This window comes from Lynx rufus, unplaced genomic scaffold, assembly GCF_022079265.1.
Source record: "Lynx rufus isolate CCGP_SWC_20201006 ecotype Redwood Valley unplaced genomic scaffold, mLynRuf1.p SCAF_4, whole genome shotgun sequence".
NCBI classification, from domain to species: Eukaryota; Metazoa; Chordata; class Mammalia; order Carnivora; family Felidae; genus Lynx; species Lynx rufus.
Genome location: NW_025814856.1, coordinates 3,901,033 through 3,914,068, shown reverse-complemented (window position 1 = coordinate 3,914,068; position 13,036 = coordinate 3,901,033). Strand labels below are relative to the sequence as shown.

Genomic DNA, 13,036 nt, shown 5'->3' with positions numbered 1-13,036 from the left:
CCCTGCAACTCCTTCCTCCCTGTGGATCACCTGCACGTTTGCTTCCTCCCCCGGGGAGCCCGTGCCCACATGCACCTGCACTGCACCTGCACGTAGTCTGAAGTGAGCCTGCATTTGCGCCAAGTGCTCACCTACTTGCTGTCTTTCCACCTGCATCGTGACCTGTGTGTCCTCTGCCTCCTCCTCTGGGTCCTCACCAGTATCTTCACCTACATCCTTCTCTCATCCACTGTGTGGGTACCAGTATCCTCACCTGCTTTACCCCAGCCCTCCCGAGCATCATTATGCACAAGGGCTCCACAGTCCTCTGCCTCCTCACCTTCATCCCCACCTGGATACACCCCCTCCTCACCTTCCTCCCACCTGGATCCTCCACCTCCTCACCTTCTTCCCCACCTGTTCTCACCTTCTGTCCATTTGCCCATCATCTCTAGGGTGTGTGCAACTCCATTCACTACTTTGCCTGCATTCCTCCTGGCTGTTCCCAGGCGGCGGCCATAAGGGGCAGGGCTGGCAAGGTTTTCACCGGATATTTGAGTGACCCAGGGAGGGGAAGGCATGAGTCCATTATCAAGAGCAGATTGCAGGGGTGGGGGGGAGGTGGGCATTGTGGTCACAGCATCACCTGAGCTGCGCGGGGGGCAGCAGCCACAGGCAAATCATTTCACTGGCTGTTGTTGGAAACTGGGCCCTTGGACGCCTCTTCTGATTAATAACACCACTAGTAAGTCTTGGTCTATGGATGGTGGGATCCAGTTCCTGGCTGTAGATGAGGTCATCATGAGAAAAGTCCTGAGACTGGCAGTCACCCATTTCCCCTAAGACCTCGAGTGCCTGTAAGCCCCACCTCCCAATTCCAGGAATATGGGAGAAATATATTTGCAGTCACCCTGCTACTTCCATTCTTGGTTGTCAGGCACCCCTGTCAAGGGGAGACTCAAAAATTCTCACCACTCACTAGGCGTTCCAGCCTCACTAGGTGACATCTGACCAGACGTCTGCCCACCCGCCTTTATGTCCTTCTTGTCATGTTTTTCATGCCAATTTCTCCCTTTCTTCTGCCCTAGGATTAATTTTCTTCCTTTTTTTTTAATACATTGGTATTTTTTTGTTTGAGCACCTGTGGTTCCACACTGTGACAACACAGATATGATCTTTGAAACTCACATTCTAAAGACAGCGTGGAGTTGATGTGTTCCATCGATAGTCACTTGATGAACCCGATAGTCACATGAGCCATTTCCTCAAAATAAATTGTGTGTGTGTGTGTATGCGTGTGTGCATGCAGATCATCGATAGATACATAGATACATACATGCATACATACATACATAGGTAATACATATAAATCGTTAAGTGGTGGATAGATAGATAACATAGATGATAGATAGTAGGCAATAGATGAATGGATGTATGGATGGGTGGATGAAGAGATGAATGAATATATAAATGGATGGATGGATGGATGGATGGATGCATGGTCAAAAGGATGGATGGATGGATGGATGGATGGATGGATGGATGGATAAATGGGCGAATGGACAGATGGATGGATGGATGGATGGATGGACAAATGGATGGTTGGATGGATGGATGGATGGATGGAAGGATGAACAGATGGATGGATTTATGGTTGGGCAGTAGATGGATGGATGCATGGATGATCAGACAAATGGATGAATAGATGAATGGATGGATGGATGGGTGTATTGCAAAATGGGTGGTTGGATAGATGGATGGATAAATGGATGGAGGGATGGATGGATGGATGGATGGACAGATGGATGGATGGATGGGTGGGTGGGTGGATGGACAGATAGAGATATTACTGGTTCTTTCTCTGGAGAGCCCTGACTAATGTAGATGGTCAGGGAATACAGGGATAGCTTCTGTCAGGAGGGAATTCTTGAGCCAACACACAGATGACAAGGAGGAGCCAGGCATGGAGAATCTGGAAAAGAACATTCCAGATGAAGGAAACAGTATATACAAAGTCCTCAAGATGCCTGAGGCCAAGTGAGCACAGGGTATGGACTTCAAGATAGTGAAGATCACTTTGTGTCTACTCTAAGCTCAGGGGAAGGCCAAGCTTTTTCTATAAAGGGCCAGATAGTAAATATCTTAAGGTTTGAGGGCCAAGATAAAATCAAGGAGATCATGAAGGTACTTATAAAACAAGAGAGGAAACTTGTGTCCCACCATGCCTTCTTCACATGGGATGGGCCATCCTGGGTGGGGGGCATCCTCTATGCCCAGCAGCCAGAGCTGTTCTCTCCATGACAAGGGATTCACCCAAAGGGGAGCAGTTTGGAGATCCAGAAAGGTGGAAGCAGTAGGAGGTGACCCCAAGGTCCGCTTCTCTCTGATCCAGTGATACCCAGATCCCAGCCAACCTTTCCATCCCAAGGTCTACTCTCTCTCCTGGATGAGCTTGTCAAAGGCAAGGCAACTCGCTGAGCCACCAACCCCCAGGATGAGATTCATTCACTCAGTGCCCTGTAGTTACCAACACAGGATTCTCCAACATGTAGGTGGCGGCCAGTATGACCAGCACAGGGCGTGGGCGTGGGCGTGGTGAGATGTTGGCTGTGAGTCAGGGAGGTGGGCACTGGGAGCAGAGTGGGGAACAGGCAGAGAGGGAAGCCCCTGGTGGGTATCTGCAGCTCACTACAGTGAGCCACTCCCGTACACACAGAGGGGGATGGCCGGATTTGGGCCATGAGGCGAAATGTGCTAGCCCCTGAGGGCTCCGTGGGAAGCCACTGCAATATTTTAAGCAGGGAAGGCATGAAGGCTGACTTATGTGCTTGGAAAGCTGATGGTAGCAATTCCAATCCTAGCTATCTGCCCAGAGACTTGGAAGCTGGTACCCAGACAAATATACGTGCGAGCATGCTCATAGCAGCACTTTGCCCAGTAGCCCAAAGGTGGAAACGACTGAAGCATCCCTCAGTGCGTGAATGGGCAAGCAAACTGGGATGTGTCCATACACTAGAACATTCCTCAGCCCTAACAAGCAAGGACCTGGCTGAGACTTGAAAACATTATACTCAGTGAAGGAAGCCAGACACAAAAGACCACAGGTTGTGTATTTCCACTTTTCTGAAATACCTGAACTATTCAGGACAGGTAACTCTATAGAGCAGGAAAGCTGACTAGTGGTTGCCGAGGGCTGGGAGGCCTGGGGGATGGGGACTGCTTTATGGGTATGGGCTTACCTTTCTAGGTGCTGAAAACGTCTGGGGACCAGACAGAGTTGTCCGACTGTGGAAATGCCCTAAATACCGCTGAACTGCTCACTTTAAAATGGTTGCTTTTATGTTATGTGAATTTCACCTCTAAAATAAAATAGTAAATTAAATTAAATTAAACTATATAAATTAAAGGAAACAAATAAACAAGTTCACACTTGTAGAGGGCAGAGAATGAATTATGAGGTGGCAAGAGGCAGAGAGAACATCCAGCTGGAAACCACTGCAAGAGTCAGGCCAGAAATGACGGATGCCCTAGTGTGTTAGTGCAGTCTGGCGGCTGTAACAAGATGCCCTACACCGGGCGCCTCAAACGGCAGACATGCATCTCTCAGGGTTCCGGAGGCTGGAAGTCTGAGACACAGGTGCCAGCTTGGTCGGGCTCTGGTGAGGGCTCTGTTCCTGGATTGTAGACAGTGGCCCTCTCACTGGGTCCTCAAACGTCTTCAAATGGCAGAGACGGAGAGGAAGAGGGAGAGAGGGAGGGAGAGAGTCTTCCGTCAGGGGCACTCATCCCATTCAGGAAGACTCCACCCTCCTGACCTAACCGCCTCCCCAGGGCCCCACCTACAGAGGCCATCAGGTAGGTGATCAGGACATCACCAAATGAACGGGGGGAGGGGCACAGACACTCAGCCCACAGCACTTCGCAAAGGCAGTAGCAGTGGGTCTGGAAACAGGCGGCTGGGTTCAGATCAGACGTTGAGACTGAATGGCCAGGGCTTGCGAAAAGGTGGGATGTGGGGGAGAAGAGAAAGAGGGCTCCTCAGGCCAGTTGAGGTGCCCCCGGGACGACTTCCAGGCCTTGGATTCAGCCTAGTTAACCTAGCGGCTGGTGGTTACACCACCTGTCTGTGAGTTCCAATTTGAACTTGCATCCATGCATGCACGCATGCACACACACACTCACCAGGCACACTCATGCACGTGTACACACATCCACACATGCAGGCGTATGTGTGTCTGCTCCTGCACACACCCGTGCACGTGAACACTCATGCACATCGGACACGCACACGCACCTACATGCACACACCTACACACACCCACATGTGTGCATAGATGCACCAACATGCATGCCTGCACCTGCACTCATCTCCATGCACACATACACACAGCACACACACACACACATGCGCACACACACACACACACACACAAACCACTCTTGTATTTTGCACTTCCTTAACCACCATCTCAAACACTATATAGTATTTTCTTCTTTACGAGGCTCATTGTCTCTCACCCCAACAATGGGAGCTCCTTAACACCAGGGACTTTTGTCTGTCTTGTTCACAGCTGTGGCCTCAAACCTAGAACAGTGCCTGGCACACACGTATCCAGAAATATTTGATCGCGGAGTGACCAAAGGCTGAACCCAGGTACCCATAGGTGCCTGTCTGCAGCGTGTGAAGCCCAGGACCATTGGGCAATTGTGGTTTCTTCCCTGCCCTCAGGGACCCAGCCATGCTAGCCCTGCCCTGAGGTGACTCAGGACCTCATCTGCTCAGGCATGGGGAGACAGTTCTATGGCCCTCAGTGTATATGGTGGATGGACAGACAGACATCCCATTCACGAGGCTGGGGCGCAGCCACAGGTGAAGACAGCCCTGCAGTGTGTGCCAGCTGGGCCTGGGCCTCCTGCTGCTGCTGCTGGCTGCTGGGGGAGATGGCCACACCCTTGCTGGTGAGTAGGGGCTCATGGCTTGTGGCAGGTGGGTCTCCTGTGTCACTGTGCATGTCTCTGTGCACGTGTGTGCAGGACAGGAGACAGATTAAGTGTAGCCCAGTGCAAGTCAATTCACTTCTCTGAACCTCAGTTTCCTCATCTGTAAAATGGGTGTGATAATACAAGTACCTACCTCACAGGGAATGAAATACAATATTGTGTGTGTGTGTACATGGGCTGGAAGAAGTGATTCTGCAGCAGGGAGGCCACAGACCACAGGGATGCAGACAACAGACAGATGGACTGGGACAGTGAGTGCAGGGGAGAGGGAGGACGATGGAAGATGGCTTGGAGGACGGGCAGGGCTGTCAACGAAACAAGGTGAGGAAGAGAAGCAGGTGTTGGAAACAATAAACATACAGTCCATGTGCAGTGGGGACTCACCACGTGCGGGGCACCAGGATGAGCCTCTGCCCGCCCCATGCCACTGGCTTGTCATCCAATGCTCAGAGGGACATTCATGGCTGTGAATGTCCAGCCTGCCCCTGCACCCTCCAGGGTGGGGGTCCCTGATGCTCAGGCCTCTCCTGAGCTTGAGTCAGGGGAGCGGGGGAAGCAGCCATGGGGCAGATCAAATCCAGCCGGGCCAAGTTTACCTTCTAGTTAATGAGTAATGAGTAGGGGGAGAAGGGGAGGCCTGGGCTGCATGGTGGGGGAGGTGCCCAGGCCGTGGGTCCTGGAGGGAAAATCTCAGAAAGCAGTGTAGCAAGGACCCCATCCTGGAAGTGGGGGGCCAGGAGGGGAGGGGCAGTCCCCGCTGTTCCCAGGCCTGTCACCGACTCAAGGGTGAGGGTGGGGGGTGCAGCAGGGAAATCACTGCACTCAAGGGGGTGGGGGGGAGAGGGGTGCCTGGGCTCCCCCCACCCAGAAAGCCTCCCCTTTCCTTCCCCTTCTTCTCCTTCCTCCAGCTGGGGCGCCAGACGAAACTCAGGACACCAGTTCAACTGGAATCGGGGACACATAGCCAATACTGTGTTAGGGTTAAGTGCCTTCCAGAGACCCCACTTAGCCTCAACCCAGGCAGCCTGGCTCTCCGGCTGTCCAACCTGGAATGTTGGGCAGGGCAAGCCAGCTAACGGGAATCCCATCCTCCAGGCCTCCTCCTCTCTCTCCCCTGCTGGCTTATCTTGCCTGCCATCCCTCTCCCACACTTCCGGGCACAATGGGCATAGAGATGAACCCATAGGAAGGCACTGGTTAACAAACGCATGGCCAGAAACTGACTGGGCGCCAGGCCCAGATACCTGGGGTGGGGAGCTCTCTGGCCCTCAGTGTTCCTCCACCGCTAAGTAGGTGCAACAGGGAAAGGTCCCTGTTTACCAACTGACCTTGACCCTGAGGGAGACCTTGGCAGGGGGAAGGTGTGTCCATGTTGCTGGAGGACATGCCCTTGGGTCAGTTACCCCAGGACACATTGGCCCCAGGGATTGAAAAACTTAGGAAATGGTATTGAGAAATCTGGGGCAGCTCCAGGAAGGGGGAAGCCACGGGAGCTGCGGGCTGGGCTGAGCTTGCAGGGGGGAGGCGGGAGCCAGATAAAAGGCAGCCTCCAGCAGCCTCTGCTCATTCCCTCCCAGTCCGCTTCCTCCGTCCCTCTGTCCCTCCACCGTCCCTGCACCATGGGGCCTGCCTCAGGCCCCAGCCTGCTGCTGCTGCTGCTGCTTCCCATCCTGCCCCTGGCACCGGGGGACCCCATGTGAGTGGTCATGACCCTTCTCCAAACCGGGCTACTTGTGAGGTGGGGGTGGGGCTCAGGTCCTAGTAGAATCCAGGGCGCACGTGGGTGTCTGAGGAGGCAGGGGTCAGCGGGTTGGGATGTGAATGGCCTTGGGCTGCCTGTGAGCTCATGATTTCATGAGCTGGGGGTTCATGGCACTCGGGTTACAATGGGAGGCGGATGTTTCTAGAAGCAGGGGTCTGCGGGTTTGGGTGCCTGTGGTATGTTCAGTGATTCCGTGGCTGTGGAATCACTTGGAGGCCTCGAGATCTGACTTCACAGGATTTGGGGGCTTCGTGCTATGTGGGTGAGGATTGGAACCCTGGTCCCTAGAACGGCAGCTCCGTCCCGTGTTCCACCCGACCTGCAGGTTCTCCATGATCACCCCCAACATCCTGCGGCTGGAAAATGAGGAGAAGGTGCTGCTGGAGGCCCATGACTATGGAGGCAACATTGCAGTCACAGTCAGCGTCAACGACTTTCCAGACAGGAAGATAAGTTTGTCCAGAGGAAACACTTATCTGACCAAGGATAATGACCACATGAGCACAGTCAACATCAAGGTGCGTGCACCTGCTGGCGCCCCTCCCCGCTCTGAGTCTGCTCCATGTTTTGAACCCATCCCACTTGGAAGCCCCTCCCCATTATGACCAGGTGCCACTTGGAAGCCCCTCCCCTCTCTGAGACTCCTCCTTCAATTAGCTTCTCCTATCCTGAGCCCCTAGCTTTGAGCCCCTCTCCTAAGAGAGGTCCTCTGAGCCCCTTGTCTAATTCCCCCTACTCATCCCCCTTTCTGATCCCTACCCATCTTAGACCCTTGCTCCCTCCCCTACTACCCCTCCGCTCCCAACCTGGGCACACCAGGGAGACCCGGAGTGGTGGACAGGTGCTATTGGCAGGAAGGGCAGGCAGGTGTGGACCCCACTGAAAGCCTGGGGCTGAATGCGGGCAAGGGACCGGGAGGCAACATCTCAATGATTCTCTGGCTATGCCTAGATCCCAGCCAACCGGGAATTAACATCAGGGAAGGGGAAAAAATTCGTGACTGTCCAGGCGGACTTCGGGGGCACCGTGGTGGAGAAGGTGGTGCTGGTCAGCTTTCAGAGCGGGTACCTCTTCATCCAGACGGACAAGCCCATCTATACCCCAGGCTCCACAGGTAAGGGGCTGGGCAGTGGCTGGAGAGAGGGGTGGGGGGGGGGACTGTGGGGAGGGGCAGGGCCTCACTCACCGCCCCCTTTCTCTAACATCATCTCCCAGTCCTCTACCGGATCTTTACCGTGGACAACGACCTACTGCCCGTGGGCCGGACCGTTATCGTCAGCATCCAGGTACCAGCAGCGGGGAACCCAGACGATGACTCCCCCTGGGCAGAGACTCGGGGAGAGACAAAGAGATAGAGACAGAGAAGAGATTCCGGAAAAGGCAGGACTGCAGAGGCCTAAAGGCAAAGAGACCTGTAGAGCCACGAACACAGAAAGAGCCCTGGACACAGGGCAGAGATCCAGGGATACCAGGCACAGTGATGCTTCTGCCCGTGGATTCCGGCTCCAGACAAACCTCTGGGGACCGTGTCACTCCGGACAGGTCACTTCAGCCTCCTGGGCCTTGGTTTGCTCAGCTGAAGATTGAGATGACAGATAAAAACTCTCTGTAGCCCAATCCGCCTCCTGCTGCCAGGGGGCAGCCTCGAGCACCCAACTCCTGTCCCACCCTCCTCCACCCAGAGCCCTCCAGGAGCTCCCACCTCCTTGGGGTAAAAGCCTAAGTCCTCCCAGCACTCCCCAAGGCCCTGCAAGACTTGCCCAGTCCCCTACCTGTCCTCCTCCCCTCCTCTCCTCCCCCTCTTCCCCTCACTCACTCTGCTCCAGCCACATGGGCCTTATTGCTGTCCCTCCAACTGCCATAAAGAGCCAGCCCTAGGACCTTTGCACAGGCTGTTCCCCCACTACTCACAAAACTCTCTTCCTCCAAATACCCACATAGCTTGCTCCATCACGTCATTCAAGTCTCTGCTCAAATGTCACCGATGGCACAATTTTACAGGGAAGCCTCTCTGAGGACCTGTAAAATTGCAGACACCCTCTCCCAACTCACACACACACACACACACACACACTCCACTGGTCTCCCTTCCTGTCATCTCCTTTAGGCATCCTATAAATTGAATGTATTCATTTGCTAATTGCCCGCTCGCTAGACCTCCAAAGAACCTAAATTCCAGACAGGATGGGTGCTTGGCATACAGTAATTTCATTACAATTTACTGGGCTAAGGCAGGAAAGGGGTGGGGGGGAGGGGGAATGGAAGGAGGAAGTGAAGGACAGAGGGAAGAGGTAGGTGGTTCTCAGAGGATCGTCATGAGTATTTCTTGCAATCACGCAAAGGTAACAGGGACCAGGTCCTGACAGCCACAAGCTGACTGTGGGGATCGGTGGGATTTGTGGGGAATGGAGAACACACACCTCTAACAGTAGAGCCTCTGCCCAGTTCCAGTCAAATGTCGCTATGTGCCAACAGGAACCCGTATCCACGGTTATCCCAATTTCCAAGAGAAGCCAGAAAGCCAGATTTTTACATGATGTCTCCTGGTGTTCAGTTATTTGCAACGAATGACATACTGTGTGTTAGGTTGAACCACACGACTTTGTATTCTTGTAGGTCAAAGAGTCGAAGGTAGGCAATGCTGTGTGACTTAGCGCCCATAGGATGCTTACCACAGGGTCCCGCACAAAGTAGGTGATAAATGCTAGTTACTATTGGTATTCAGACAGCCGCCGACGAGAGTGAGCTCCAGCTTACATGAATCATGTGCTAAGCCACTGAGGTAGGGGCTATGTTCCTCTCCTTCTTCTAGCTGGGCACATTGAGCACAGAGACATCAAGTAATTTGCCCAAGGTGACACAGCGCGTAAATGGGAGAGTGGGCATTTGATCCCAGGCTGACTGACTCAAGTCCATGTTCATAACCACTGCCCCAGTAGTCATGACACACAGAGAGTGTCTAGACACAGAGAGGAGGAAGAGAGCCTAGGGGCTAAGCCAGGTCTCTGAAGAGACACACCCTCCCTGTCAGACCCCCGACGGTGTTCCCATCAAGAGGGACTTCTTGTCTTCTGGGAGGCTGTTTGGCATCTCGTCCCTGTCTTGGAACATCCCGGAGCAGGTCAAGTATGTCAGGCCCTCCTAGAGGGGGTTCCCTATGCCAAGGGAGGGCGTCTGGCTGGCTCACTCACCTGCCTTCCCCACAGTACAGGGCAGTGGAAGATAGAAGCCCACTATGAAGATGCCCCACAGCAGGTATTCTCTGCTGAGTTCGAGGTGAAGGAGTACGGTAAGAGGAGGAAGGAGTCAGGGTGGGGGCCCCAAGTGCCAGGCCCAGTGCTGACACCCTACTGGTGCCGTCTCGACCCCAGTGCTGCCCAGTTTTGAGGTCCAAGTGGAGCCTACAGAGAAATTCTACTACATTGATGACCCACAGGGCCTGGAGGTCACCATCACGGCCAGGTGAGGGGCTAGGAATGGGGCCAGGTGGGAGGGGAGGGGAGGGGGGCCAGGTGAGGGCTAGATGATGGGCCAGGTTGGCAGCTAGGGGTGGAGCCAGGTAGGGGCCGGGTAAGGGAACCCGGGAGCGGTGTGGCCAGGTGTGGGACCAGATACTGGCCAGGTAAGCACCAGGCGCGGGACCAGGGGTCCGTGGAAGTTTGCAGGCAGGCTCGCCCTTCAGGAGAGGAGCATCTGAGACCCTCTTGCCTCTCAGGTTCTTGTATGGGAAGAATGTGGATGGAATAGCCTTCGTCATCTTTGGGGTCCAGGATGGTGAGCAGAGGATTTTGCTGCCCCAGTCCCTCAGCCGTGTTCAGGTGCTCTGCCCCTCTGAGCCTCCTCCACTGTGGACTTCCCCCTCCCTCACCTGCGCCCCTCCCCCTCTCTGAGCCTTCCTTCCTCCCCCAGATCGATGATGGCAGTGGGGAGGCCAGGCTGGAACGAAAGGTCCTGCTGAGCGGGGTGGAACCCTCCGGAGCAGATGCCCTGGTGGGGAAGTCGTTGTACGTGTCTGTCACCGTTATCCTGCACTCAGGTGAGGCCTGGTCTGAGGAAAGGGACCCAAATGAGGGGGGAGGCCCAGTGTGCGGGCAGAGGCCCAGAATGGATGTGGAATGCAGTGTGACAGGGGAGAACCAGTCTGAGGGCAGAGGCCAAGTGTAAGAGAGGATATCCAGAGGAAAGTGATACCCAGTGAGACAAAGGAGGCCCATTGTGAGGGTGGGGGGAGCCCCAGAATGAAAGTGGGATCCAGTCTGATAGAGGAGGCCCAGTCTGAGGGGGGAGGCCCAGTATGATTGTGGGATCCAGTCTGATAGCGGAGGCCCAATCTGATGGGGTGAGGCCAGAATGAAGGTGGGATCCAGTCTGATAGAGAAGCCTAGTCTGATGGGGGAGGCCAGTATGAAGGTGGGATCCAGTCAGACAGAGGAGGCCCAGTGAGAGGGGGGCCCAGAATGAAGGTGAGATCCAGTCTGATACAGGAGGCCCAGTCTGAGGGGGCGAGGCCCAGTATGAATGTGGGATCCAGTCTGATAGAGGAGGCCCAATCTCATGGGGGGACGCCAGAATGAAGGTGGGATCCAGTCTGACATGGGAGGCCCAGTCTGAGGGGGGAGGTCCAGAATGAAAGTGAGATCCAGTCTGATACAGGAGGCCCAGTGAGGGTGCAGGCCAGAATGAAGGTGGGATCCAGTCTGATAGAGGAGGCCCAGTCTGAAGGGGGCAGGCCAGAATGAAGGTGGGATGCAGTCTGATAGAGGTGGCTGAGTCTGAGGGGGGAGGCCCAGAATGAAATTGGGATGTAGTCTGTCAGGTGAGGCCAAGTCTGAGAGGGGAGGCCCAGTATGAATATGGGAACCAGTCTGATAGAGGAGGCCCATTCTGAGGGGGGAGCTCCAGAATGAAGGGGGGATCCAGTCTGATATAGGAGGCCCAGTCTGAGGGGGGAGGCCCAGTATGAAGGTGGGAGCCAGTCTGATAGAGGAGGCCCAGTCTGAGGGGGGAGGCTCAGTATGAAGGTGGGATCCAGTCTGACAGGGGAGGCCCAGTCTGAGGGGGGAGGCCCAGTATGAATGCGTGATCCAGTCTGACAAAAGAGGCCAAGTCTGTAGGTGGCAGCCAGTGACAGGGTAGCCATAGTCTGAGGAATGAAGGTGCCTGCCATTCTGTCAGAGGAGGCCTGGTCTGAGGGAGGCCCACTATGAAGGTGGGAAGTTGTCTGACAGAGGAGGCCTGGTCTGAGGGGGGAGGTCCAGAATAAAAGTGAGATCCAGTCTGCTAGAGGAGGCCCAGTCTCAGGAGGGCGGCCCAAAATGAAATTGGGATCCAGTCTCACAGAATGGACCCAGTCTGAAAACAGGCCCAGTGAGGTTGGGGGCCAGTCTGACAGAGGAGGTCCCATCCTAGTGGGGAGGCCAGAATGAAGGTGGGTAACAGTCTGACAGAGGAAGCCAGAGGAAGTCTGAGCACAGGAGGCCAGTATGAAGGTTGGATCCTGTCTGATGGATGATGTCCAGTCTGAGGAGGGAGGCCCAGCATGAAGGTGGGATCCAGTCTGACAGAGGAGTCCCAGTGATGGGGGAGGAACAGAATGAAGGTTCCAGCCAGTCTGATGGGGGAGGAACAGAATGAAGGTTCCAGCCAGTCTGATGGGGGAGGAACAGAATGAAGGTTCCAGCCAGTCTGATGCAGGAGGCGCAGTCCGAGGGAGGCCCAGTGTAAGGTGTGGTCCAACCTGGAGGGGTGGCCCAGGAACCTGCCCTCACGGCTGGCCCCCTCAGGCAGCGACATGGTGGAGGCGGAGCGCAGCGGGATCCCCATCGTGACCTCCCCCTACCAGATCCACTTCACCAAGACGTCCAAGTTCTTCAAACCAGGCATGCCCTTTGACCTCATGGTGAGACCCGGTGTGGGGCTGCCTCCCCCACCCTTCCCCTGAGCATCAGCCACGCCTCTGGGTCGACCTGAACGCCCTCCACCTGCCCCTGCACTGCACCCGCAGGTGTTCGTGACGAACCCCGACGGCTCCCCGGCACGCAACGTCCCTGTGGTGACCCAGTACTCCAAAGGGTCCTCCTTCACCCAGGAAGACGGCGTGGCCAAGCTGATCATCAACACACACAAAACCTTTAGGTCCCTGCCCATCACCGTGAGTCCTCACCCTCCTCTAGCCCCACTTCTGGGAGATAGGGGACTGGACTTGCATGGAGAGAATCTGTCCTCTGCCACAGTCATCCTGCCACGTGAGGAGTGGGGTCCTTTTATTGTATCAGGGGATCCTGCCATTCACAG

The 13,036-nt window shown here is 55.0% G+C and overlaps 1 protein-coding gene across 1 annotated transcript in view; it reads left to right on the top strand.

The window, feature by feature from the left end:
- Window positions 1-6,555: 6,555 nt before the first annotated feature.
- The window catches only part of LOC124524010 (complement C3-like), a 44,905-nt gene continuing 38,424 nt past the window's right edge, over window positions 6,556-13,036 (top strand). Inside the window, exons 1-11 of the mRNA XM_047096004.1 lie at window positions 6,556-6,676; window positions 7,068-7,260; window positions 7,694-7,856; window positions 7,958-8,028; window positions 9,774-9,868; window positions 9,949-10,031; window positions 10,114-10,204; window positions 10,458-10,560; window positions 10,652-10,778; window positions 12,526-12,641; window positions 12,747-12,893. Of these exons, the coding sequence (XP_046951960.1) occupies window positions 6,600-6,676; window positions 7,068-7,260; window positions 7,694-7,856; window positions 7,958-8,028; window positions 9,774-9,868; window positions 9,949-10,031; window positions 10,114-10,204; window positions 10,458-10,560; window positions 10,652-10,778; window positions 12,526-12,641; window positions 12,747-12,893 (1,266 nt within the window). The 5' untranslated portion in view covers window positions 6,556-6,599. The remainder of the gene's footprint in view (window positions 6,677-7,067; window positions 7,261-7,693; window positions 7,857-7,957; window positions 8,029-9,773; window positions 9,869-9,948; window positions 10,032-10,113; window positions 10,205-10,457; window positions 10,561-10,651; window positions 10,779-12,525; window positions 12,642-12,746; window positions 12,894-13,036) is intronic.